The sequence below is a fragment of the Poecile atricapillus genome, chromosome 13, assembly GCF_030490865.1.
Source record: "Poecile atricapillus isolate bPoeAtr1 chromosome 13, bPoeAtr1.hap1, whole genome shotgun sequence".
In the NCBI taxonomy this organism is placed as follows: Eukaryota; Metazoa; Chordata; class Aves; order Passeriformes; family Paridae; genus Poecile; species Poecile atricapillus.
This window is the reverse complement of record NC_081261.1, coordinates 15,405,483-15,432,563: the sequence shown is the minus strand read 5'-3', so window position 1 is coordinate 15,432,563 and position 27,081 is coordinate 15,405,483. Positions and strand designations below refer to the sequence as shown.

Genomic DNA, 27,081 nt, shown 5'->3' with positions numbered 1-27,081 from the left:
GAAATTACATCCCTCAAGTGCATTGTTTCCTGCAGATTTTTCCAGGAAAGAGAAAGATCATTCTGAAGGTTTGGCCACACTGCCAGCTCCCCTGTGCTTTCCCAGAGCACCATCCAAAGGTGTGACTATCGCAGAGATCCTGTAGAGCCGTGGTCCTCCAGGCAGCACTGTTTGCACAGCTGCCCTGTGGCATCTGGAGCTGTTCCATCCCTCCCAGCGGCGTTTGGTCAGCACCAGCTGCTCATTGCACAGCCACAAGGACGTCACTGTGCCACGGATGTACGAGCAGTGCTGTGGGGAGGTGTCGCAATGTCCTTGGAAATGAAGAGCTAGGGGTGAAAATCTCCACATCCTGTTCCAAATCCCCCGAACCAGCCAGGACTCGCTCCTTGTGTTTTGCGTGCTGTTTATCTTGGGTGACGAGATCAGGTACCTTTTCAGGTTCAGGTGGCCCATCTGTGCCTCCTGCTCAATGCACTGTGGCTGTATCAGACCCTTGAGGCCCATCAGAGTGTGGAAGCTGATCCTGCAACAGCAAAGGCTCAGTGGAGGCAACGACGCAGATCCTGCGGCCGGAGCCGCGCCGCTGTCGTCACTGAGCCCAGCAGTGGATGTCCCTGAGGTTTGGACTCCACTCTGCAGCAAACATGCCTTGATTAGCTGCTCTGGAGAAGGCCTTTGCGTTTATTCTGGTTGCTTTCTCTTCTTCCCATCAGTGATTTTGTGGAGTCCAGCCTTTTGCGGCTCTCCAGAGCCTGATCATCTGCGACTGGTCAGGGGACAATGACAGAACTGTCTTCTTTTTCAGCCCTTCCCACAAAAAAACAACGTGCTTGAAACTTTTTTTTTTTTTCCATTAGCTTACTTCAGTGCATTGTGTCCATCTGCTACAGTTTGTCTTTATCGTGTTCTTTTGAAGCACCTGCTCATTCACATTCTTCTGTAGCATGGATTGATTTATGAGAGCTACTGAATTTGGCATCTTTCAATTAAGATCTGGGGGTGCAAAGGAAATGTGCCTACCCTTGCAAGATTTAGAGCAATAGCTGGACAGAAAAAGTTTTGCTTCCAGCAGGAAGAATATGATAATGAATTTAAAGTAGCAAATAATAATTAACAATAATTATTGCCCTGCCCTGATACAGGGCAAAATGTCAAAGTTCCTCAGTTTTCAGAAATAAGTGCCCAGCAAACATCATAAAAATGAATCATTCAAACTATTTTGGTTTGTACTTTTTGAGATGCTTTATTTGACTGATCATCTTACTGCATTTTTGTTACCCTGTAAATATCTCACTGCAATTCATCCTGAACCCAAGAGCAGAATTTTGCATATGTTTTCAAAATGAGGTTATAAAGAAAAAAAAAAGGTCTTAAGGTCAAAACTAAAAGAATGGGATTTTTTTCCAGCAATAATAGAAAACAGAATCTGGACAGAAAAATCCCTGACCAGTTTTATCAATGGCATTTACAAGTAATTTTCAGGGGTAGCAATTAGACACAGAGAGATTGTTAAGCAAGGGGAGTTTTGGGAGTCTCCACTCAGGCTAGAGAGGGGACAGGGTGGGGTCTGCAAGAAGCTGGTGCAGCCTTGTCCTTCCCCAGGACCCTTGTCCACTTGGCCTTTGGGGAGAGACCCACTGTCTGCCTCTGTGAGTGCACCAAAAAGTCCAAAGGTGATATTTTCAGGAAAGTCCACCATCTGTGAAGTCCCTGCAAGAGTTTTGCAAAGAAAGAGGGACTTGGTTTTGCTAGGGCAGCCAGCCAGAACCTCTTGAGTCGAGCATGCAGGAGGAAGGATGCCATGATTAAAGAGCAGCTCACAGCTCTCAGCTTCAGTGAGCCTTAACTTCCAGGTGTATCCCTCACTGCAGAAGAGCTGCCCTCACCACAGGCAGCAGATTTCAACACAGAAGGGATGATCTCCACTGCTCTTCCTGTCCACACTGGGAGACCCATGTATCAAGCACGCTGGAAATTTCTTTCCTTGAAATCACATCTGGGGCCACAGCAATAAATAGTAAATCATCTTCAGTGGCCTACAGGTTAGAGACACAGATTGAAAAAAAAAAGGAACCAAAAGCACTGCATGCTCTCAAAGGTCTTCTGGTCACTGCTTCTGCCTGCAGCCTTGCTTTTGAGAAGCCAGAACCCAGGTGTGCAGGGGTGGCACATTGTGTCATGACAGCTTGTACACAAGCTTGAGAGGTGACAGAAGATTCTCTTGTTCAGGGGGGCTTTTTTTCTGTCACTTCTCCCTGTGCTGAATCACTGAGTAACTAAAGATGAGAAACCTGAGCTGTCCTAGACACAGAGAAGACAGTTGTCTACTGCCTTCTGTCTTGAGAGCTCCTCTCCCCACCCACGCTTGGCTGACTGCAGGGATCTGGAGATGGGCTATATGGTAGCTGTCATGGCATCAAAGCTTCTTTGACACCTTTTTGTTTTGCTTTTTCACTTCTTACTGGTTCTTTCTTCTGGGCTTTTATTTCCTTCCGCCAGTTTTCCCATAATTTTTAGTCTTTCCTTAATGGAATGCAGCCCCAGTCACACTGGAGTTCCAGCCTTGGCTGACCTCTTGCAGATGTGCACCTGAGATAGTTTTAGCTCCTTTCTGACAAAACACCCCTTTTTGGGCTGGGTGGGATGATTGCTTCATTCAGCAGCACCCTTGAGCACCCTTTGTGTGCTCACAACATCCAGGAATTCTCAGATCCCAGACAGATGGGAAGCACGTTGCAAGCAAAACTGGATTCCCTTGAAGACTCTGTGAATAAGTTCCTCACTCTACCAGAGGTGATGAATAAACTTCAGAAAGGATTGGGAAGATACCTTCTCTTTTGGATTCCTTGCTCAAACCCCAGTGCAATCTCTGAAGGGTTCCTTTGGTCCTGCTTCCCTGGGGCTGTCTTTGTGAGTCTGTGCCACCCAGTGCCACAGGTTTGTGCTTTTTCACTGACAATGGGGCGTTTTCTTCCCTTCCCAGCACCAGCTTCCTGTGCTTCATGGCAGGGGAGGTCAACAGGCCCCATGTCTGATGGTCACCCTTGGGCTGAGCTTTCCCTGGGATCTGACCCGATATGGCTGCTCCATCTCCCTTCCCTGTGCCCCAAGATGAACCCCATTTCCAATGAATGTCCAAGAATGAGATAAAAGCACCAATTTTTCAAAGATATTGGCCTGTCCAGGGAGTTCAGTTTTCAGTTTCAGCAGTGACTTGGATACCGAGAAACTGAAGTGTATGACAGGAGGGCTCAGTGCATCCTCATGCAGAGCCATGCCCTGAAGTTCTCCATGAGTAATTTGGGGTGCACAAATATCCCAGCATACTCCCACTTAGAGGTGTGAGCACAGGTCCCAAAACCACAGATGCTGGCCCACATCTGGTTATGGGCAGTGAGGGTGCAGCAGGGTTTTTTTTGCTCAGCTTGGGCCTACCCAAACTGCAGTGAAATCCAGCAAGAGATCAAGTGCCAAAGCCAGGTCAGTGTATGTCCATGATGAAGCACAACTACCAAAAATCAAGGTTTTCTGCATGGAGCCTGGACCTGGACCTGGACCTGGACCTGGACCTGGACCTGGACCTGGACCTGGACCTGAACCTGGACCTGGACCTGCCCCACCCCACCAGATGCACAGGCTGGGAGCAGTCACCTGATGCTGCTCCAACCTCTTGCTGTCCTTTGCAGTGGCCTGGCCAGCAGCTGAGCCACTGACATCAGACTTGGTCTCCGACTCATCAGTGTTTTACTGAGGTGTCTTTCAGTCCCTTCCTTGTCTTCCACTTGCAGATCACTGTGGGACAGAGAGATCTTGTGGGTGGCATCTGAGAGCAAGGAAGGCCTGACGTGTATCAGGTGTAGAGATTGCAGCTCCTCTCACAAGAAGTTGAAAAAACAGATGTTAAAATGCTATAAAATAAAGCCCACTTAAGCTCAGAGGAAAGAGAGGTCTGTTGAGAAGGTAGGGAGTTGTGGGACAGCAAGGTGAGAGCTGGGGCTTCAAGAAAACTAGGGACACTGTGCAGGTCTATCCAAGGAGTATCCAGAAGAAAAGATGTGAAGTGAGGGAGGTGTTTGACCAAGCCAGCCTGGGCTCCCATCACTTCCCAGGCTCACCTGCAGCTGCAGTGGGTGGCAGAGCAGAGGGTGCAGGTGCTGCTCGCCCTGGGTGGTCCTGCAGCTCCTGCTGCACCCCTGCCCATGTCCCTGTGCTCCCCAAACCAGCTGGGGAGTGCTCTGGGGAGCTACTCATGGGCTGGTGCCAATGCCAGGTGGCCCTTGACTGCAGGGCACCTTCCCTGGCACCCGAGCATCACGGGAACGTGCAGCTGGTGCCCATGAGCTGACACAGCCCATCCTGTGACCTAGGCCAGGACAGCCTGAGAGAGCCTTGCATTTGGACAGCATCTGAGAGCCCTTCAGCTCAGCTTTCTTCTCTTCTCTGTCCCTTCCTCTCTGTTAACACAGAGACTCTGCACGTGCTTTCTCTCTAACCACCCCGTGGGTACTTCTGGGCTTATAATGGATGGTGCTTTCCACACCCAATGCTCGCTGTCGCCTGAGCAGCTGCTCACTGCTTTTGGTGCCTCTTGCCAGTCTACAGAGCAGCTCCATGCAGTCTCTGAAAGTAGCATCCAGCCCATCTCAGTCTTCCTGCCAGCTTCTAGCAGGTGAGAAGGAAGGAGGCAGGCAGAGCAGGACAGAGCAGGAGGGGTTTGGCTGCCTGCTTGAAGACCCAGGCCTTAACCAGAGCTGGAACGCTGATGTTGCAGGTGCCTGGTTAAAGCAAAGAGTAAATACGCATGTAAAACCTTTATTTTTTCCATTCATCGCAATGCACTTTTTATTTCTGACCTTAGCCTCAAGAACTGTGCCAGACATGTTCTGTGATTTCTCCCCTTTTCCCCTCCAGATGTCCAAATGGATTCTTCGGACAGAGATGTTTGGAGAAACTGCCTTTGCGATTGTACATGCCAGATCCTAAGCAAAGTATGTTTGAAGACAAAAAATGCACCACACTACTTAAAACCTCCCGGGCACAGCGGTGGATGTAGAGTGGTCTAGTCAGGGACGGCTCTTGGTGTCAGCTTTGGGTAGGGCTTAGGGCTGCAGGTAAGGGTGAAGGCTGAAAGCAGGAGATAGGAGCCCTGGAAGGGATCAGAAGGGGCCTCAGTTCAGCCTGTTTGGGTGTCATTTTGCTATCTTGTTTCTCTCTTTCTGGTTTTCTCTCTTCCGGTAGGTGTCCGATCGAATTCACAGGAGACCGGTGTCAGCATTTCGCAATGGTCAGCTTCTCCAGTATGTCTCTTTCTACTTCTCTCTCTCCTTGTTGTTGTAGCTCTGTGTCATGTCCTTAAAGCAGGTTCTTCTGTTCTCCAAGAGCCCTCTTCCTTTCCTGTTCGCTCCCAGCTCTGCTCGGTCCTAAGAGGAGCTGTGGTCGCGTCCAAGAGGAGAACCGGGGCTCATTATCTCCCCATTTGTTAAAGTGGGCTCTGCTTTTATTTCTGATTGAACTGAATGCTGCTTGCTCTTTTCAGGCAAAATGCAAACAAGGCCCGAGTTTATGTGGTGGGTGTGCTGTGTGAGATGAGCCTGTGCTGTGTGTGGAGCTGGGCCTGCCAGCATTGCTGTCCCAAAATGGACTGTGCTGTGCAGGGCAGGATTTGGGTATTTCCCTGTGCTGTGCAGGGCAGAATTTGGGTATTTCCCTGTGCTGTGCAGGACAGGATTTGGGCATTTCCCTGTGCTGTGCAGGACAGGATTGGGGTATTTTCCCTGTTATGTACAGGACAGGATTTGGGTATTTTCCCTGTTATATGCAGGGCAGGATTGGGTATTTTCCCTGTGCTGTCCAGGACAGGATTTGGGCATCTTCCACCCCTCCTGTGAGGGGAGTATGAGTCTCCTTGAACCAAAGGAGGAAGTCACAGTGAGGGTGTGACTGTAATGAAATCACTTTACAGTCTGTGGCACAGAGGTCACACTGGTGGCTGTCACTGCCTCAGGGCTTCCCAGCCTCACTGCCAGGCAGGATGCAGGATAAACCTGCCAAATGGGAATCAGACTATGTCCCTCCTGGGCACAGGGGTGTTCCTGTCCCTCCTAGGACAGCCTTGCAAATGGGATTGAGCCTAACTGCAGTGACAGGTCATTTAATGCATTCAGTGGGTGTACATACCCTAAAGCCTTTGCACTTGGTGCTTCCCAATTTCCACTTCCTACAGGTCTCACTTACAGCCATATCTAGCTCATTGTGGTCAAGGTGGGTAACTTTTCTGGGTCCCTATTCAGTGTCTGAGCATCAGTGGGATCCTGGTCTGGGTAAGGACTGAGCTGAAAGGAGATGCAGGAAACCTGTGACCCTCCTGTGACTGTCCCCAAAACCCATCCTGCCCCCAGCCTGGCTGCTTGGACCCGCCACAAATGGTGGGTTTGAAAAGAGGCTTTTTAAAAAGAGCCAAGGAAGAGGCTTTAATTAGTGGTACCAGAGGAGAAACGCCTCTTCAGGACGGCTCCTTGATTGCCAGAACCCCTCTCCCACTGCTCTGTGAGGAATCCTGCCGTCCTCATCCTGGACTGGCAATTGCAGGAGTCTCATTAGCACGTGCTAATAGCTGGCAAGTGCTGGAATTAGGCTCCCTTGCATGGAGCATACAGACAAGATGCAAATGGGTTTTGTGGGGCCCTTGGGACAGCTCAGTGTTTCTGCATTTCCTTTTGTTCCAAATTGGCTTCCGAAGTTGAAACCTCCATTGATTTATCCTCCCAGACTCCAATACCCAAGCAAGTTCTTTTTAAAATGACAACCCAGAATGTTCTCTTTTGATCTTTCACCTGATGCCAAAGGGTTTCCTTCCCTCCTGGGTGTCAGGGTCCTGGCTGCAGCCAGCAGTGGGATGCTCACCCCATGGAGCTGATTTCTAGCACGTTTCACGAGGTGGTGTCCAACAGGCTTAAACATTATTGCTGCCACGTTGCAAAACCAAAACAGGGGTGAAAATGAGTTTTATGTCAGGAAAATGCCTTTTGAAAGCATTAATGGCAGGAGTAAACAGCATGTGGTTTTCTTCCCCAGCTTGTAGAATCCAGTTTTTTATGGGACTGAGATTTGTTTTAATTTTATTCTCGTGTTAGAGAAACAATGCCAGCTTTAAACTGACACATGTACATTTCCTTACCTCAAGTCTGCTTTAACCACAGCGCAGTAAGGTAAAACCAGCTTAACAATCCAGGCTACCTGTCTGAACTTGGATAAAATTCATATAAGAAGATGATTCATGCATGTTTATAGCTGTTTTCACTTTCAGGTCACAGTTGGGTAATATAGATAGCAGCAGCACTGAAGAAAAACTTGCACTGAACTTGCTGTTTTTCTGAGTGGGAAAAACATTTCACTCAAGTGTGGACCCTGCAAATGCTTACCTTCTACTTTGATCAATAATTAGGGCACAGTAGAAGTTGCTGATGCTCCATAATTCACTCAGTGTTTCATCCCATATGGGTTCTGACAGGTCAGAAGCTGATACAGATTAAATGAGGTTCAGGCATTTCCACTGGAAATAAAATAGCTCTGTCCTGATTCATGTTTTGAGAACACTGCCAGCATTTGACAGATACTTAAATAAGGACACCTATATTGGTGTTGTTTTAAATGTATTTGGGGTATTTCAGGTTTTCAGGCCTAGATTGGATCCTCCAGATTCTTTAATATGAATATTAAATATGACAATGACTTTTAGTAGGTATATCCCAGGGCTGAGTGAGAGTCTCTGCAGAGTGAGCTAAATTGAAGGTGTTTTTTTGCTGAATTTGGGCCACAGATGGAGATGGTGCAGCATCCCAACATTGTGCCAGATGTTGTGTGTCCTCCTTTTGGGAGCAGCTTCCTATCTCTCTGGTTTAAACCCTTATTCACATTTTGCTCAGGTAAAACTCCCCATGTTCTCCAGGAGTTCAGGCTGGTTTTGTCTTTTTGACAGGTAGCTCTGGAGGTTTATTTTTCTCTGATTGCCCAAAACACCTGCTAGATCACTGCAGTCATTAAGATGAAAATTAGATGTATTTAGATAGGTTTTCTCACATGTGGTGTTTCTTTATGTTGCTGTTCCAACCATATGAGCAGGTGCCTACTGCCAGCCCCTCTGGATAGATACATCACTGCTTGAAAATGAAGAGAAAATGTTAAAGATTTTTTTTTTTTTCAATGCCACTCTCACATTGTTGCTATTTTCTACCAGACTGGTGCAGACAAACTCACTAGGAACTGTATTAGTGGGGTAGCTCAGAGAACCCCCAGTCTGTCCCAACTCTGTTCACACATAAGGCTGACGGATCATGGTTAGGAGACCATTTTGTTTAGGCTTTAACTAACCTGTGAGAAGAAAACCTTAGAGAGGGACATTAAAGCAACATTTAAATCAGTTGAAATTCAAACCGCAGAGAATTAATGGCAGTGAACAGAGGGGACAGCGATGATCTGCAATTGCTGCATGAAACTGAGGAATGCCCTGGCAGATGACTACAGAGGGAGTTAATTCCATGGCTGATGAGTCATTAAATCCCCTTACTAAAACCTTTTTCACATCAAGGTCCTCATGACCCTATGTTTCCACAGACAAAGTCATGTTTCAGTAGCTGTCAGGTGCTGCTGTGGCACAGGTACCTGCAGAGCCACAGGTGTCTCTGTCCCTGCAGCACTGAGAATAAAACACCTCAAACTCTTGCTCCACAGCCAGAATGAATCCACAGCAATGGCACCATTTACCCTCTGCAGGCAGATTTTCCTCTCTGCTGGCTGAAGAGTGCAGCAATATCCAAAAGGGTCAGGAATTTTTTCTGAGAGCTTCTGCTGGGTGCTGGAGGCTCACCCAGTGCAGAGCTGCCTCCTGGTCCAGCTCCACGGGCACAGCTACGGCTTGCAGCTCTCCCCAGAAAGCAGAACCATGTCCAAAATCATCCTTCCTTTTAAGAAACTCTTTTTTCAAAGCTCTGCTGGTACCTGTATTTCATAGCTGCCCATTCTACACCAGACCAAGATCCACCTCTGTCTTCTCTCTTCTACAAGAAACTTTTCAGGTATTTGTGAAATCTTCCTGGAAGTTTGCTAATAACTTGCCAGGCTTTGGGCTGGCTGGTTGTAAAGGTTTTGTAAAACATGTTGGCAGCTATTTCAGTCCTAGTGCAGCTGAGATCCTGAAGGTTAAACGTGGTCAACAGGAACATTTATGTTTCCTAAGTCTGCACATTTGGATTCTTTCCACTTGTGATTTATGGAACAATTTAGAAAATTGGGATAGAGTTTTATATTTATGCTTCTTTCTTGCCTGTGGAAACTGAAACTTCATCTTAACTTTGCTGTTTATTCATCTCCACAAATAATCATCGCCAATCTGGAGGACAAATGTCATACCATTCATCTTGGTTAGTGAAACATTTTCATTTTCTACTTTGTGATCCAATTAAAATTGCAGGCTGTAGCCTGCCTGTAAACACCCTAGAACAGAGCTGACATTCATATGCAATGTCATCTAGTATATTCTCCATTTGTGCCCCATATTTAATTCTTGGTTTCTTTACAAATTGAAGTTTAATTCACAGTTGGAGCCTTCCTACTGCTCTGCTTGGAAACACAGAGCAAGATTTTCAGGTATTCCTTGGGAGAGCAGCTTTGCCTTCAGCCTGTTCCCACTGGAGCACAGGAACTGGCTGCAGTGCTGCTGGCCAAGCCATCCTGGAGCAGTGTGGGTTCTTTATTTTCTGGAGGATGGTTCCTTTCCCCCAGCACTCACCAGGCTGTGCCCAGGGGTGTGTTGGTCACCACCCTGACAGGTTGAAGTGACCCTTCTGATGGATGGCCTCTGGAACCTGGCTCTTCGTGCTGAGCTGAAGTGTCCTCATGAGCAGAGGGATAAATGTACCACTTCAAACTCTTCTGGGGAGCTCTAGATCTGAATTTTAGCTTCTCTGTTCACCTCACTTATTCAGCAGTGGCTTCCTACCTGCTGTGACTGCAATACAAAAATTATAAGCAAAGGATTGCTTTTTTTTTACCTAAATTTCTGCTTCCTCCTCCACCTCTCACTCATCTGACCCCCCCAACCAATATTTAGCAGCATTTTAAATTCCTCAGGCATTCTGCAGCTTCCATTCAGTGAGATGGTAACTGCTGACCACTGAATTGCAGGATGATGGATGTGCTTTGGTGTGGCTGGGTAATTACAGGGTTATCCCTCTCCCAGGACACAGCACAGGTTACCCTTGGGATCTCCTAAAGTTCATTGCACCCTCATCCACAGCAGATTTTGAATACTCTGCTGTTGTGTGTTTGGACTCTTGACGCTGACCAAATTAATTTTATTGCTGCAGTACTGGAGAAGGTGAATGGCTGTGGAGTTTGTGGAACATTTACAGACTTTCTGTTCTTGGAAAGAACACTTCCCACGTGTCACCCAGCTCTTAACACAGGCACAGTGTCCTCTGTCCCCATCGTGACCCCTTGTCCTGTAAGCCCTGGAAAAACCTGAATCAGAGTCCTGCAAGTGCCATTCTTGTCAATACAATTGATTAGCAACGAAATTATCATCAATTTATTATCTTGCTGGTCCTCAGATGTCAGTTCTCCACTTTGTTTCTTGCCTTGGAGCACGCTCTGTGTCCCAGAGAGCGCATTTCAAGGGAATAATGTGCAGTAACTAAACATCTTATTGACGTTCTTGGGCAATCTGAAGACCAAGTGAGCACAGCCACAGTTTTCACAGCTCTTTGCTAAGGCTTTTATCCTTTTTAATCACCCTATAAATCTACAGTTCAGCGAGAGTCATCTTGCTTGAGGTGTTACTCCTACAGGAATACTTTACATTAAATGTTTTTGTCTGTTCATCTTTTAAAATAACTACAATACATCATAGTCACAAAGTCACTGCAGATGAAGTAAATGCAGGATTTTGTCTTTTTGCCTGATGCTGAGAAAATGCATTTTCAGAAAGATTCAGGAGGAACATCTGGAATGAGATTTTCCAAAAAAACCTGAGTTTGTGACCTCGGTGTCCCCAGTTCAGGTAGCCTGGGGAGTGCCACAGCAGTTCAGGGTGCTCAGCTGTAGCCCCTCGCCCTGACCAGGGGGGATGTGTGGAGGGCAGACAGAAGGATGATGATGATGATGATGAAGGTTATGAGAGAAATGCTGTGCCAATTTCCTCAACCTACATCTGCCATCTCAGGGCTGTCTCACTCTAGTTTATTTGCATGGTAGCCTCTGGATAAATTGCTTCCAATGGAGTTTGTCCAGTTGAAGCTGGAGAGGACAAGAAATACGGAGATTTAGAGGGCTTGGAGTGACAGAACAAGGGGGAACGGCTTCAAACTGACAGAGAGCAGGTTTAGGTTGGATATTAGCAAGGAATTCTTCCCTGTGATGGTAATGAGACACTGGCACAGGTTTCCCAGCCAGCTGGCTGTTTCTGCTCCCTGAGGCCAAAAGAAATAGTTCTGACATGAGAGGGACGGTGGGAAGGCGCAAGCTCCTCAGGTCCTACCCACCGCCTCTGCTCTCACAGGCGTTCCTGAGTTTGCAGAAAATCATGAAAAGGTTTTGAATTGCATCCATTTGTAGCTGCAGATGTTGCAGAAGATCCTGGCATGGGGAGAAATGTGTGTGTGCAGATGGACCAACAGCTTAAGATTCATGGATGAAATTTGAGGTATCTCTACATGCGGTTTTCAGTGTCAGGGAAAACGGGTGTGTGCAATGGTAGGAAGATTTAGGATTAGGTCAGAGCTGGGTATGATAACCAAGTAGTTTAGGATGAATATATTCTGTCCAGCTCTCTGCTGCCCACCACGTTATGTCCATGTCACTGCCACATGTACGAAATGACTGTGAAATGCTCTGTAGAGCTTCCCATTCCTGTTACACAAATGTGAGATATAAAGCAGAGAGCAGCCAGGTTTTGTGGCCTTTAAATTATACAAAATCTTAAAGAACCCTGACTTCTCCCTACAAAAGCCCCCTCAAACATCAGCATAGGTTTGAAGAGAAGAACCTGCTTTAGAACACGTGTTTACATGTTCCCTAACAATTAGTGCTAATTCCCCCCCCCCCCCCGCCTAAATTTTGAACAGCACTGCAAAACAAAGCCAGTATTTCTGTGCAGCAAAAAGCAGTTCCTATGGAAAATATAGTAAATAAATCTGGACATCTCCAAGCTGCAAATAATCTTGTGTGTATGGTGATTGGGAGCAGCAGAGCTCACTTTTGTGTACGGTGGTAAGTATGGAGAACTTCGATGTTTATGTAAGAAAAGCTGTCTTTAGGTGAGGTCTGTACCAGGAAAATTACTGAAATTCAGGATACACTGTTGATTCATTGGGTAAACTCCTGTGCTTAGCACTGTCTCTGCAAGATGAACTGCAATCTTACTTGTGCTGAATATGAATCTGAAAGCACATGCTCCGATTTGGGCTTTTTGCAGCACACCAAAACAACGCAGAGCCACGGCAGGAGTGCAGTTTGGAAGGCCACAGGCTCGAGGCAAGCTTTGAGTGCGATTTGCACTTTTAGATCCATTGCCTTGCCCGGGCACCTCATCCCTCGCAGTGTCCGTGGGTCGTGGCAGGGCTGGCAGGGCAGGGGCATGGGGGGCTTGTGCTGCCAGGGCTGCTGCACCCCTGGGCTGGGGCTGCTGTTCCCCTGGGCCTGGGCTGATGGTGCTGGGGAGCCCCAAGCCCCAGCAGGAGCTCTCACAGCCCTGGGCCAGTGCTGATGGTGCTGGGGAGCCCCAAGCCCCAGCAGGAGCTCTCACAGCCCTGGGCCAGTGCTGAAGGTGCTGGGGAGCCCCAAGCCCCAGCAGGAGCTCTCACAGCCCTGGGCCAGTGCTGAAGGTGCTGGGGAGCCCCAGGCCCCAGCAGGAGCTCTCACAGCCCTGGGCCAGTGCTGAAGGTGCTGGGGAGCCCCAGGCCCCAGCAGGAGCTCTCACAGCCCTGGGCCAGTGCTGAAGGTGCTGGGGAGCCCCAGGCCCCAGCAGGAGCTCTCACAGCCCAGTGCCCAGCTCTCCTCTCCAGAGCACAGCCCCCGGGCACACCAGGGCGTGGGAGACCAGCCAGGGCAGATTTGCCCTGTGGAAAGGGAATGAATGGTTTTTACCAGGCTCATGCAGTCTCTATGTGTTTTGACCTGTCAGGAGTTGTTTTAGAATAAGTGTACCTTTCCTATTTTTTTTTTTTTATTATTTTTTTTTCCCCTGCCTAAACAGTGAATTCCATATCAGGTACTAACAAACATGGCTCATCTCAAAAGAATTCATAATTAACTGAAAGAATTCATAATTAACTTCCACTGCAATTTGTTCGGGTCTTTCTTTGCATAACATGTGAGTTGTGGTGGGGGTTTGAAATGCTCTGAAGTGTACAGTGTCTCTGTGTGAGTGCTGCTGAGCCTACCAAAAGCTAACCTGCTGTAACTGCACAGTGTGTGTGTTTGTATTTTAGAGTTCTCTGACAGACCTGTTTTTCTTTTTCTCTTTCTCTTCCTTGTCTTCTTTCTGCATTGGCAGAGCATCTTGGATTTGAATTAAAGGGTATGGAACAACCATTCATTTATTAATCAGAAGCCATTAAGAGCTTCCAACATTATATTTATGGCTTTAATGGGATGATTAAAAAATCAGCTGTTCTGTTCTCTTCCCTGGCACCAAGATAGATGTTTGGATTGAAAAAAACAACAAAATAACAATCAAAAGCAAAACAAAGCAAATCACAAATTCTAAATGCAAACCTATGAAAATGCACGTGTATTTTTAGCAGCACTTTTTTCTTTGTTCCAAGCAGCAGCGTGGTGTGTGTGGCATGACTGGGATGTTGCAATTGCCATACATCTCCATTCAACATGCTTTTGTGTATTTAACTGAAAACCTGGAGTCTCATGTCCATCCAAAAGGTTGCCAGCAGGCACTGCTTGGGAACGGGCAGGAATTCCAGGAGTGGGAAGACAAGTTCTAGAATTATCAGGGCTGTTATAGAAGCTGCCATCCCAGACACACTAACCTCCACCAGATCCTGCAAAGGGTCAGGATGAGCTTTTCCATTCCTCCTCCCAAAATTTAGCAGCTTGTTTTGGTTCTTGGGCAGGATGAAATTGTTCCAAGAAAGATGGCATGAGTCAAGTTAGTCTAGGAAACCGTCCCAGGGAAGTCAGTAGTTTCCCATGAGAGTGGAGGGTGTAAAGCTGAGCACCCCAGTGGCAAGCTTGGGAAAACACTGCAGTAAGTTAAATGCTTTTAAAAATATCCCTTTGGGCATTTACCTGCTCCTGCCCAGCTGCACATACTCATATGATTTTCTTTCCATTCTCCTCAGTCTGGTTTTAGATATATATCAAATATATATATATGTATATATCAATATATTATTCCCTTGAATAAGCAGCTGGGAAATCAAATCCTTGAGGCAAGTTTTCCCTGGAGTGTACAAGGCAAGAGCAGGGAGGGCTGGTCAGGAGGGAGCAGAGAGATTGAGCAGCCTGGGATAGTGAAAGGTGCCTCTGCCCATGGCAGCAGGGTTGGAACAAGTTAAGTTTTAAGGTCCCTTCCAACCCAAACCATTCAAGGATTCTGTGATGATTCTATGATTGACCACTTAAAAACATTGTGTCAGCCAGAGCAGATCTTCACATGAAAATTCTTCAATTCCCTTTGCTAGAGGTATGGGGACACCAGTCTTTCAGTTGTGGATCCTAAATTTCCTTCTGAGGTCCCTCCTGAGGTGGAGGGGCATTCACTAACTGAAGAAATGTATCTCCTCTAGTTTTTGCATGCCTGATCCCCCAGGACTGGCATGCATCCCCCTGGTGCAGGAAACATGTGAATTTTATAGTCAGGGTGCTTCAGAGAAAGTGGTGCTGCTAATGCTAATACACTTGAACAAACTTTAAAATTGAGGATTTTTGACATCCCTTTTTTGTTGACCTTTTGTCCTTTTCCTCATCCATTCTCAATGTCATCACAGAACCGCACACATCCTGTTCCCAGTCTGCAGTCGTCTCTCCTCTGTCATTTGTCTGTCCCTGTCATGCGTTGCTGTGACACCATGGCTGGACTGTGGCTGTGTCAGCACTGTGTGGCACCACATGGTTTGTTCATGGTGTTTGCTGCTGTCAAAGTGACGATGCTGCTGATGAAGACGTGGTGTTTGTAGAGCCTAGAGACACAAATGGACCAGTCCTGCTCTGGGATCTTTCCGGCTCAAAGTCGCAGTGTGCACTCTATTTCCTTTCCATTGTTGTTGAGATGGTTTTGTGCAACGTGAAGATTGAGCATCAGCTTTAATGAGATGTTGGGAGCCAAGCTAAATTACTATCAGCAGATCATTCAATTTTTAGTTTGCAGCAGTGATGCACAGCCTCACACTTCACTGCTTCATGTAGCAGAGCTGTCAGCTCGAGACAGAGAGGCCAAATCTGCATTTCTGATGAACTGAAACATGAACCTGTGAGATTCAGGTGAAGGTTCAGGACAGGCAGACACACAGGAGTCAGGATCCCATACTGACATGATCACCAGAACAAAGGCTGGGATTTGAGCCTTGGCCAAAGAATTTTGTCCTGTTATAGGTGAAAAAAAAACCCAGCCAAATAAACAAACAAAAAACCACCAAACAAACAACAACAAAAAAAGCAAACAAAAAGAACCCCCCTAGTTTTAATGTCTTTGCTCTTTCTTCCTCCTCCATGATTCAAAGGGAATGATTTATGCTTAGGGAAGGAAAGTCTTTGTAGCAAAAAGCATTGCTATTGAAAAATTTTTGTAAAAATTGTCTTGATGGATGAGTCCATGCCAAAAACCGACCTCCCTCCCAGCTTTTTTTTTTTTTTAAGTAGTTTTTGCTGGGTAGTAGCAAAATTCTTGCACAGTGCCATCCATAACCAAGATGTGATCCTAGCTGGTTTTCCTAATTTGTATAATATCTCTGAAATTCCTGTCTGAAGGAGAGAACTGTACAACTGCATTCCAGGTCCCAAAGATGTGCAAGAGCAAGAAAAAAGTGTCTGCCATGGTTGCTGATGCCTGGAATAAGGCACCCATGCAAAAGAAACATGTCATTGAAGGAGGACTTTCACCCCAAAGTGGGTTCTTCCCCCATTCCAGCTCCACCTGGTTCTTTGTAGGGAAAAAAAAAACCCACCAGAAAACTTTTTTTTGTTGTATTATGCATCTTCATGCCAGGGTTGTCTTTCTTGCCAGCCCTCATTTACCAAACCTTTCTTCATTCCCATTTTGAGAGTTAGAAAGAGGTAACCATTTTTCCTAGCACCTTTTTTTTTCCTCCAAAAATGTTTTTTTCAACCTAGAATGGCATGAAATTATTCTAAATATCCAGTTGTCTGGAATGTTTCATTGCTTCCCACTCACTTTTTTTTTGCTGAAGTCTAGTCCCAGGGATTTCTGGGACCTCCTTCTCTTCTGGTTTTGTATTTGAGTGTTTGGTGGCACAGGGGCTATCACATGGTCTCTTCAAGGTATTTTGAGTGGTGTGGTGAAGCACACTGAGCACATCAACCATGGCATGACTTTTATTGCCTAATCTAGATGGAAAAAAAAAATAATCAATGAATATTAAAGAGGGCACAAACCCCAATAACTTTAACATGTAGTGTGAGGGCACAAGGACTTTGTTCACAGCTGCTGAACTGAAACACTCATGGCAGTTCTGCACTGAATCCTTCTCTCAAGTCATCCAGCTGGAGAATCAAATTGCCTCCTCTGCTCTCAGTGGAGGCTGCTGGATGTCACATCTGCCCTGGTGTAGCCATGGAGGAAGAGGTGTCCTTGCCATGGTGTTGCTGCCTAGGTGCAGTGCAAACGAGATCCAAGCATTTCCTGGGAGCTTTGGTTGATGGGAATGATTCACCTCACTTCCAGCATGGTCTGGGTTTTGATGCAAGTGACTGCCTCTTCTAGTTTGAAAGTTAGCCCGTGACACTTGGTGGTATTTGAGAGAGGCAGCAGCAAGCTGCTTACATTTTGTGTGTGCCTCTGATGCAATGGTGTGAATCGCCTCCTAGGGATTCATTAAAAATCCATAACTGATTCCTGTACTTTAATCACTCCACTCCCTTTTCTTTGCCTGACACACTATCACTTTTCCATCCTCATGCTGCTTTTTGACTGTTCCAGGATGTCCCTTTCAGCACCTACATGCTTTGGGGCCTGTTGCTCGGTGGTCCTCTCAACACCACCCTGCTCCAGGACATGCAGCTGCTGCAAGGCAGAGCCATCCTGAGCCGGGCAGAGCAGAGCCTGTGATCAGGGATCACAGGGTGAGTGCTCGTGGGGAGTGGGGCATGCTCCAGGGCTTCTCTGCTAGGTGATCCAGGCACTGGAAAGGGGGGAATCTGCTGGAAGGGAGAAGAGAGTCATGGGGCTTTTTGAGATTAGTGACTGTGGGAAAAGAAGGGAAAGTGAGAAATGTGAGTGCAGAAGGGGTGAGCTACAGAGTGAGAGAGGATAAAGGAGCAGGGAGACAAAAAGAGTCTTTTGAGGGGTGAGGAAGGTTGGGCTCAGGTCTGGGGCAGCCATTAGATGGGCAGTGGATTGGCAGGAGGTCTGTCTGAGCGCTGTCCTCCGTCTCACCCCCACGCAGTGCTGGTTCCTGTGCAGCCAGACGCAGCCCTGCTGCCGGAGCCCATCGGTAACTGCTTCCTTTCTCTCCATTTGCAGAAGCAGAGGAGCTCTACCAGAAGAGGGTTTTAACCATCACGGGAATCTGTGTTGCCTTGCTTGTGGTGGGCATCGTCTGTGTGGTAGCTTACTGTAAAACCAAGTGAGTATGGGGGGCTGGCAGGCAAGAACTGGCCACAGGTTAGTGAGTGGCAGTGTTCATGTTCCACGCTCCCATGCTTTTCACCCAGATGCTGTTTTTAGGAGATGATGTGCTGTGGTACTCCCAGGAAGGTCTCGTGCAGGTGGCCAGTGAAGCTGTCTACCACACTGTGTCTGAATAAGATGTTTTCCTGGCACCATTTGCTTGTCCCCTGGAACAGCATCATTTTGCCCAGCCAGGTGGTGCTGTGTTACAGGGAAAAGCTGGCCCCCAAGCCAGCAGCTCAGCTTCTGCCAACAGAAGCACACTGGGCCATTGTGCTGGAGCTGTGGGCTCAGCTAGGTACCTTGCAGGGACTTCCAGAGCAATCCTAATGGAACAGGTGACTTGGGAACCTCTTTTATGGTCAGCCTTCCCTGCCTGGACAGCACTTTTCTCCCTGTTCAGCCTGCACCTCAGTTCAGAGTGCCCCTGTAACTCAGTGGGTCTTGTGGAGCAGATGTCCCACCATGGGCATGGGTAGACTTTGTCACTTTGTCCTTCAGGCAGGACAGGTCAAGTGCTCTGTCACCAAGGCCAAGTCAGGACTCGCTTCCCCTTTTCCTTCTCCCCCCTTTTCTCCTCCACTGCCAGCTGGCTCTGCTACATTGTGCTGGACCCTGGGCCCAGCTTCCCAAATTGTCCATGAGAAGAAAAGTTGACCTTTTGTTTGGAAAAGCAGTAGGAGGTGTTAAGTGTTGAGTGCCTTGTTTCTTGTTGTTTGCAACTTCCTCCAAATGCCATTGGAACATTCACATGTCCAAGACTTGCCTTCTCTTTCATTTCTGGGGGCAGAGAGCCCCGTGACAGAAATGTTCCTAATAGATTTCTTCTGTTCTAAAGGAAACAAAGAAAACAAATGCATAACCACTTGCGGCAGAACATGTGTCCTGCTCATCAAAACCGGAGCCTTGCGAACGGGCCAAGCCATCCACGTTTGGATCCTGAGGAAATCCAAATGGCTGATGTAAGACCCTTTGCCTCCATCTCCCTGCATGCTACTGAGGGGCTGTTTTCTGCCAGGGGTTTGACGTGGATGTGTATCCTTGCACACCTGTGTGCCTGTCCGTGACAAGCAAAGAGCAAACAAACTTAAGCAAAAGGAAAGATTCTGCGTAGAAACGTTTCCAAAACCAACATCTGAAGGGAAATGTGATTTTGCTTTGAAGTACAGGATGAGATTCGGGCTTTTGGGATAGGCTTGTTTTGATTAATCAAGTGTGACCCTGATTTCCACTAGGAGAGATGTTCCCAATGTTTCCTGTTTATTTTGCTATCCTGTCAAGTCCCACTTTGTGGGATGACAAATGGGATCACTGCAGCAGTGACCGGAGCCACCATGGTGAAACACGTCATGGTGATGTGGTCAGCTGTCCATCAGCCCACCTGCCCATGCCAAGCGTTCTGTCCTGGGCAAGGTGGCAAGTCCTGGTGGGATACCACTGCCACACAAATGAGAACAATCTGAAGTCTCTTTAGGACAGGATGCAGAGGGCTCAGGGCTCAGGGCTCAGCTCTCTTGTGACTTCAGTCGTGCAAGATTCCCATCAAATCCCATGAGCTCCATAGGGCCATCCAGGGGTTTAAGTGCCTTGCTGGACCAAGGCCTTGAATGGGGTCAGAAAAAGGTAAGGGGGAGACAGAGCCAAACAAGAAATACTGCTAGAAGTGAGTCCAGTGAATCAGCTGCAAGCTCTGTTGGGTCAGCCTTAGGATATTAAAATTTAGCTGGGTTGAATCCCAACCATGAAAAAAGGGGGGAAAGGGAATTCTAAGAACCACAGCCCCCACCCCATAGCAGTGGCTCTCTCAGAGAGCATAGTGCCCCTGTGAGAAGCAGGGCTGGTTGTTAGATGAAGGAATATTTCAGCATAAATATTTGGGTAACATCTGGTGTTTCTGTAGGACTCACAGCTCTGAGAGATTTCACCTTGTTCTCTTTTTGCTGGCACTCGGTCGGGTGTAACCAGCTGTGGGCAGAGATGTGCCTCTGCTCAGTAGCTACACATGGTACCACTGTCCTCTGGGGAATCCCTTGGCTCTCCAAACTCTTCTGCAATCCCTGTGCCACAGCCCTTTCCCAGTGTTCAAAGTGAAGGGCCAGAGAAAAGCCTCCACCCTCCTTGCCCCTTCCTGTGGGCTGCGGAACTTCTGGGTTCACTCAGTCCTCACCTGATTTTGCCAGAAATAATCAGGCCAGTTAAATTTTTCTTTGGCAGCATTCACAGGCTGGTGACTGATCTGGGTGATCTTTCCTATTTTGCAGTATATTTCTAAGAATGTTTCTGCCACTGAGCACGTGATCCGAAGGGAAACAGAGACAACCTTTTCGGGAAGTCACTCCTGCTCCCCATCTCATCACTGCTCCACAGCCACTCCAACGTCCAGCCAGAGGTGATGTATACTGTTTTCTCTGAACCTTCCTCCTGCTATTTGCTGTAGGATGCTGTGAGATTCTAAGATTTTCCTTTCAGCTCCCTTTCTGTTTTCACTTGATCTTTGGCTCTGTAGTGACATACAGGCCATGTCTACACTGCAGGACTTTGCAGGCACAGCTGCCTAGTGAGAGGTATGGAACAGTGTGCTCCTTGACCTGCAGGGAGGTGCCAGCAGGATCCTGCAGCACTGACACAGCTGGAAAGCAGGAGGAAATGAACCTGTGCTTCCATGCTTTGCACAGTCCCAGATGGGAGGATGTGTGTAGGAAAGGTTTTGCAGGTTGTGTTTGCAGCCACACTGGACATCTGAAATACTTCATTAAGCACACACTGGTCATGTGTTTCACATTTAGAATCTATTTGCCTTGTGGGAGACAAAGTACACAAAATATCACCAAATGTTTTGATCGGTTCCTTAGAGTCAAGGTCTGACTTGGAAGTCACAGGTTTTGACCAGAAAGAAAATGCTCCTGTGAAATTTATCAACGTCCACCTCGGGTGGTGGCGCCTCTTTCACTGGAAGTCATTCTGAAGATTTTTGGAAAACTTGGTCTAGCAGGAAAGTACCAATAATTCTTTGTGACAAAGGATGAAACATTATTTTTTGCTTTCATTTCAAAATAACCATTGGGGGAAGAACACCATGGCTTGGAACCTGAATCTTCTCAAGGTTTTTTGAGAACATTTAAGTTAAAGATGGACTTCCCTATTTTTCTGATGTCCAGAAAAGTCCCTCAAATGCTCTAAAGAAAGTCCTGTGCTGTTTTGAGTTTGGGAGTTCCAGTTCCTCTTAGACAGCTCTTGTGCTTACTCCAGTAAGTGACTGGGGTTTTCCTTGGAGATCACTTGCCTTTGATATGTGTCTGGCTCATGTCCTTCATTGGCCTGATGGGGTTCTCTCCATTCATCCAGGAATGCAGGAATTCTTTCAGCTAAAGCTCACAGATGGCTCCAGGCAGGTTTCCTTAGGGTCCAGGCATTCCTCAGGGTTGAGCAAGTACTCTCAATTACAACGGGCAAGATCAACTTCAGATGTTGAACTTGGATTTTCAGGTGAATTCCTCCCCAGATTCCTCTGACTATACCTCCAGCAAGTGGAGAGGAAGCCAGGAATGACTTGACCAGCTGGGAATGATTCTTTTTTTCCAGGGAAATCCCACTGCTCATGAGCTAGACTATGCGTTTTCCAGGTTTTTTTGCGTTCGTACTCTTCAGCCCAGCCCTGGCTAGGTGTGTGCAGGCTTGAGCCAAGTACACAGAGGCTCCTGTGCCTGCAGAGGCACACCTTGCTGGCCTTCCATGCTCACTTCAAAGGCTTGGGCCATCCCCGGGCACCTTCTGAAGACGCAAAGGTGTGTCTGGAGGGCAGCATTAGCTCATGACAGCTGTAGGGAGGAACCTACCTTGGGTAGCCTCTGGTCCTGGCTACCTGCCACCTCATTTTCCTGAGTCAAGTGCAGCAAGCAGGTGCTTCTTGAAGTCATGCCAGAGGCAAACTACCAGCATAATCAGGCTCCATTTTACTCCATCAGCACCTCTAATGAGGATGCTGTTTGAAGTTATAAATGAGCATGTGCCTGGAGCCATCAATAATTAACAAGTTCTTGGGAAATCTTAATGAGGGCTGCTCTCCTCTGTAAACCCCCATCCAAAATCCTCCACCCACATAGCTTCATCTGGTGCATTTTGGGAGTTCAGGGGGGTTGCTCTCATGGATCATGTATTTCTGCAATGGTGGGGGTCAGCGTGGTGGCCAAGGCACTGCTGGGACCCCAATGTGCAGGTGGCCTTGGCATCCCTGGTGAGTCCTTGTGGGATGTCCCCCTTGCACCAAGACTGGGGGTGGTGGGGCTCTGGCTGCTCAGCACATCATGGTCTTTGTCTAGCACCTTGAACGTGTTTGGATGCCAAAATCTTGAGTAGACTGTGCTCTGCTAATTTTGAATGGCTTCTCCTGGCTCCTCTCTGGTAGCAGTTCCAAAGGGGCTGTCACTTGGCAGTGCAGGTGGCACATTTGAAGGAACTTGGCTGACTTGCTTTGGCATAGCCAAGGTGTTTTTCCACACCCAGAACACTTCGCAAGCACAAAGCAGAATTACCCTGGCCTTCCTCCAGAGGCTGTCCCATCCTGCTCCCATTTATTCTGTGGTGGGATAAATACCTGCTATTGCACTGGTTTACTTTCTTTGTCCTCTAAAGGCATCTTCAAGAAGGAGCAAAGAAAGGCAAATCAAAGGTAGGGTTGGGAATCTGGGCATCCCTGACCAGATATATGCTAATGAGAGAGAGAGAGAGACAGAGAAGGGGGACACCAGTGCAGAGCTGCAGAGCTGCAGAGCTGCAGAGCTGCAGAGCTGCAGAGCTGCAGAGCTGAGTGTGAGCAGTGCCTGTGTCTTTGGAGAAGAGCTGGGTGGGGATTCCTTGCTCACTGTCCACATGGGCTTTGCTCCACAGACATGAAAGCCACACCTGGAGCTTGGAGCGAACAGAGAGCCTGACTTCAGATTCCCAGTCTGGGATAATGCTGTCCTCAGTGGGAACCAGTAAATGCAACAGCCCTGCGTGCGTGGAGGCACGGGCTCGCCGCGGGGCCACCTTCTGCATCGAGGACCAGCGGAGGCCCACGACGCAGTACCGCGACTCGGTGGATTCCCTGCGGGACTCGCCCCACAGCGAGAGGTCAGACCCCACTGCGTGTTGCCACCACAGCACAGCAGAGACAAGCCATGCCTCTGTGCCAAACCCCAAAATGTTTGCCTTTGCCAGCCCTAGAGCAGTGGTGCCATGGTAGAATTGGGGAAACTCCAGCCCTGGTTCTACCAGAGGAAGCCAATTCCCCAGGAGGCCCCTCTGATCGGGGCAGCAGCCAGTTCTGCAGCCTGGTGGCAATGGAGGTTTGGAGCACAGGGATGACAGGAGCGGATTATGCCTGGCTGCAGTCAGCAACAGGCAGAGAAAAACTGGCTGGGAGAACACCCTGGGCAGCTTGGTGGGCTGCCAAGCAGGGTCTGGCCCTCAGGTGCTTGGGGAAAAGGTGTCTGTTCTCAGCACGGTCCTGGATGGCCAGGTGACAGGGTGCTGCATGTGGGCACAGCCTTGGGACAGGACTTGGCGTGACCCAGCCTTCAAGGAACACAACTGCAGAGCTCAGACACCAGCAGCAGCAGTAACACTCGTCTTCTTCCCCGTCTGGTTCCTCATGGAGCACGTCTCCACCCTTGCTCCAGCCCTTTGCTGGTAGCCATGAGTGACTCTTGGTGGCCACGTGGCCCCTCTTGGGCAGTTACCCTTTGAGGCAGTGGAACTTTTCCATGGGGCAGAGGAGAAAGGCAGCATCTCCTGCTCTCCTTCCTGCCCCTGGTCCATTCAGGCAGACTGACCCAGCTCCTATGGAGATCTCATACATTACAAAACACATGGGTGAAAAGGCTTTGGATGAGTGAGAGAGCCTGGGCAGAGACACCTCTGGCAATATGAAGAGAAAATAAGATCTGCTCCTTAGAAAGAGGTGGTGCTGAAAGAAGGGGTGTTTGGAGAGGGGCTAGACCAGACCTGAGTGACCACACTGATGTTGTCACTAGAGCTGGTGGAAGTGGTAGATGGATTTTTGAGACATGAGACTTTTGCTAAGTCAGAGAAAGCAATGCCCAGGGTTTCCCCATCTGTGGCCTGAGCAGGGAGAGGGAATTCCAAGGACCTTCCTCAGAGACACGCCTGGCAGCTCCAGAGGGAACAGAAAGCAGCTGTCAGGCAGATGAGAGGCAGTGAAGCCGTGACTCAGCTTGCTGGGAGATGCTGCAGGGTTTGCAGCAATGCAGAGTGAGAACTGTGCACCGAGTCCCTTGGGAGAAGCAGTCTGGGGGATGCTCAGCACATGCTGCCCATTGAAGCCAGCAGCTCACCCTCCCTTGGTGCAGCAGTGCAAGGTCCCTCCACCTGATCCCCAGGAGAACCTCCACGAGCAGGTTCACCGGAGGCCTCACGGGTCCCTGGTGTTCAGCAAAGCGTGGGCTCAGCTGGTGGTTTTCGGGCTCGTTCCGTGTCCAAACAGAGCTGTTGCTTTTCCAGGTACGTGTCGGCCCTGACCACACCAGCACGCCTGTCGCCTGTTGACTTCCACTACTCGATGACCACGCAGGTGCCCACCTTCGAGATCACCTCCCCCAACTCGGCGCACGCCGTGTCCCTGCCGCCGGCGGCCCCCATCAGCTTCCGCGTGGAGGAGCAGCAGCCCCTCCTGCGGCGCTACCAGCTCCCCTTCCAGGACACGCAGAGGTACGACAGCTACTACCAAAGGAAGACCTACCTAAACGACAGCATGGGGAGCCTGCCCTCCAGCCCCTTCCGCATCACAGAGGACGACGAGTACGAGACGACGCAGGAGTACGTCACAGCGCTAGAGCAGCCAAAGAAAACAGCCAGCAGCAACAGGCGGTGGAAAAAATCCAAACTGAACGGGCACATCCCTCACAGAGCCAGAGCCGTCCGGGACTCCTTCTCCTTGAGCAGCGCCTCTTACAGCGAGTCTGACGAGGAGCTGGTGGCCGAGAGCACCCCGTTCCTAAGCACTCAGAACAATGAGGCGGCGCACACAGAGTCGCCGCCGCTGCACCGGCCGGGCGACAGCCGGACTCACTACTCGTGCCGCGGGCACAGCGCGCACGGCGATGGCGGCCGCGGCAGCCTGGGCCACGTGGCGCCCAAAGCGGACCCCGACCCTCTCTAGGCGCCTCCCGCGCTCCTGCGCGCGCAGCCGTGACCCGCATGGAGGAGGCCGAGAGGAGGGAGGCCGAGGCGAGACAAAAACCACACAAAACAAAACAAAAAAACAAAACAAAACAAAAGAAAACAAAAAAATAAATATTTTTATTTTATATAAAAGAGGGAAAAACAAAAAATATAACAAATAAAAATGTTTTATTTTCATTTTAGCAAAGTTGTCTTATAATAGCTAACGACAATGACTTTTTTATAGGGAATCTCTATTTATATGTAATGTCTTGATTTACAGCTTCCGAGAAAAAAAAAGTAAAAAAAAAAAAAAAAAGAAGAAAAGAAAACAAACAATAAAGTTAAAAAAAAAGTGGGCCAATTTTTGACTACTTAAAAATAGAAAACAAAACTATCGTGGTGCCTTTTGCTGTATGCTAGTGCTGGGATTCATGCCGAGGATTCTGTTTCAGTAGCATTTTTAAGGTCATAGATTTTTGTTTGGGAGACAACCTGTCACAAGGGCGCTTTTCTGTTGGAAGAAAACAGCCTTGCCACTTTGCCCCGTACCCTGCTATTAATGATCTTATTCTTTAAAGTATTGTTTAAACACACATTAAGGACATGAGTGGGAGCATTTCCATTATCATGTCTAACGAGGATCTGTCTTGCCCTGTAAACTACTTGTATTTCCGCTTAAATCAGGAGAAAAAGAAACCCAACAGCACTGTGCTGAAATGCAGAAATAACGTTTCTTTTGCCACACAGGTAGGAAGAGAAAATGAAATCGCGCAGCAGCAGCAGCAGCCCTTACAATATAGCTCTCAACCTTTGGCCATCTCACCGGTGGGTCTGGAGTGGGGTTGGCACAGGTTTGTAGTGAAGCCAGGCAGACACCCCTGTGACCATGGTGGATCACACCTGTCACGTACCCTTGAATCCGGGTCGCTGAGCCAGCCCTGGCAGCTGGCCCTGCACGGGGGTCCCGGTGGGCGGCTCCGTTCAGCCGCGGCGCCCGTGGCCACGTGGCCGCCCCACCGCCATGCTGGCCGCGGCGTCCCCTCGGCTGAGCGTTGGCCATGGCGCGTGGGGCCACGGAGCTGTGGTGACACCCTTGGCCGGGGTGCTGGGGGACACCCACAAGGCGGTCCCGTGGCACTGACGGCCGCGTGTCACCCTGGGCACGGAGCCAGGCGGTCACCACCCACGCTGCCCCAAGGGTCAGTAGGACCCCGAGTGCTTTGGGCTCCGCTTGTGGCCCCTGGCTCGGCCGGGCAGGGCCCTGCGTGGGGCAGCCCAGCGAGCGGATTCTCCCGTACGGCCGTGCCACGTATTGTAAAGACAGTTGTTACCGTCACGTCCTGCCATCGATGACGGACGTCGCGTTCCCAAACTCGGAGCAGCTCTGGCCATCGGCTCTGTGGCGCAAAGAGACAGTCCTGCGTGTCCAGGCGGCAGAGCATCCCCCGTGGAAGTGCCCCCCTCTCCTCAGTTCTCTGCAGCAAACCTGTTTACATTGTAGCCTGACTTTTTTCTTTTTATATTTTTACTTCTGCATGTCCTTTGCATTTCAGATACTGTAGATTGGATGCATGGTGAAGCTGTGACTGAGAAGATAATACAACAATTGACAGTGTATTATTTCATTTAACTTTTAGCAATAAAGTAACTAAACCCTCTATTCCTCACCCATGATGGGGTCAGATAGAAAACTCTGCTAATTTGTCATAAGATGATTGTCAAAGTTTGCTCTGGATTGTCTGAATGTCAGAACTCTTGACTGTTTAACACTTGAACATTTTTTATATTATAAATAAAATAAGAAATAACAAGTTGTGGGCTGCATTAATCTCAGGCCCTTTGGAGGGCAAATGGGGAGCTGTGACAGGCACCATACACAGAATCACAGACTGGTTAAGGCTGGAAGAGGCTTCTTCCACATTTCCTGCTCCACCAGCTCACCCAGAGTCAGCTGCCCAGGCCTGTGCCCAGTCAGGGTTTGAGTATCTTCGGGGATGGCAGTACCACAACTACTTTGGGTCACCTCTGCCAGTGTTTGGTCCCTCTCAAAGCAAAAA

The 27,081-nt window shown here is 48.6% G+C and overlaps 2 protein-coding genes across 6 annotated transcripts in view; both read left to right on the top strand.

The window, feature by feature from the left end:
- The window catches only part of NRG2 (neuregulin 2), a 102,541-nt gene extending 75,705 nt beyond the window's left edge, over positions 1-26,836 (top strand). For 3 of the 5 annotated variants that reach the window (XM_058848813.1, XM_058848814.1, XM_058848811.1), the window contains 6 exons: positions 4,915-4,991; positions 17,714-17,816; positions 18,699-18,822; positions 20,122-20,249; positions 22,748-22,972; positions 24,362-26,836. In XM_058848813.1, the coding sequence (XP_058704796.1) occupies positions 4,915-4,991; positions 17,714-17,816; positions 18,699-18,822; positions 20,122-20,249; positions 22,748-22,972; positions 24,362-25,019 (1,315 nt within the window). In that variant the 3' untranslated portion in view covers positions 25,020-26,836. Of the gene's footprint in view, positions 1-4,914; positions 4,992-5,241; positions 5,301-17,713; positions 17,817-18,698; positions 18,823-20,121; positions 20,250-22,747; positions 22,973-24,361 lie in introns of all 5 variants that reach the window. The other 2 variants (XM_058848815.1, XM_058848812.1) reach the window with 1 other exon arrangement.
- LOC131584060 (uncharacterized) lies at positions 25,628-26,836 on the top strand. Its single transcript, XM_058848816.1, has one exon. The coding sequence runs from the start codon at positions 25,628-25,630 to the stop codon at positions 26,375-26,377; it is 750 nt and encodes a 249-aa protein (XP_058704799.1). The 3' UTR covers positions 26,378-26,836.
- Positions 26,837-27,081: the final 245 nt, after the last annotated feature.

Coding starts and splice junctions, on each gene's coding strand:
- LOC131584060 (XM_058848816.1), top strand. CDS start 25,628: ATGAGTGGGAGCATTTCCATTATCATGTCTAACGAGGATCTGTCTTGC.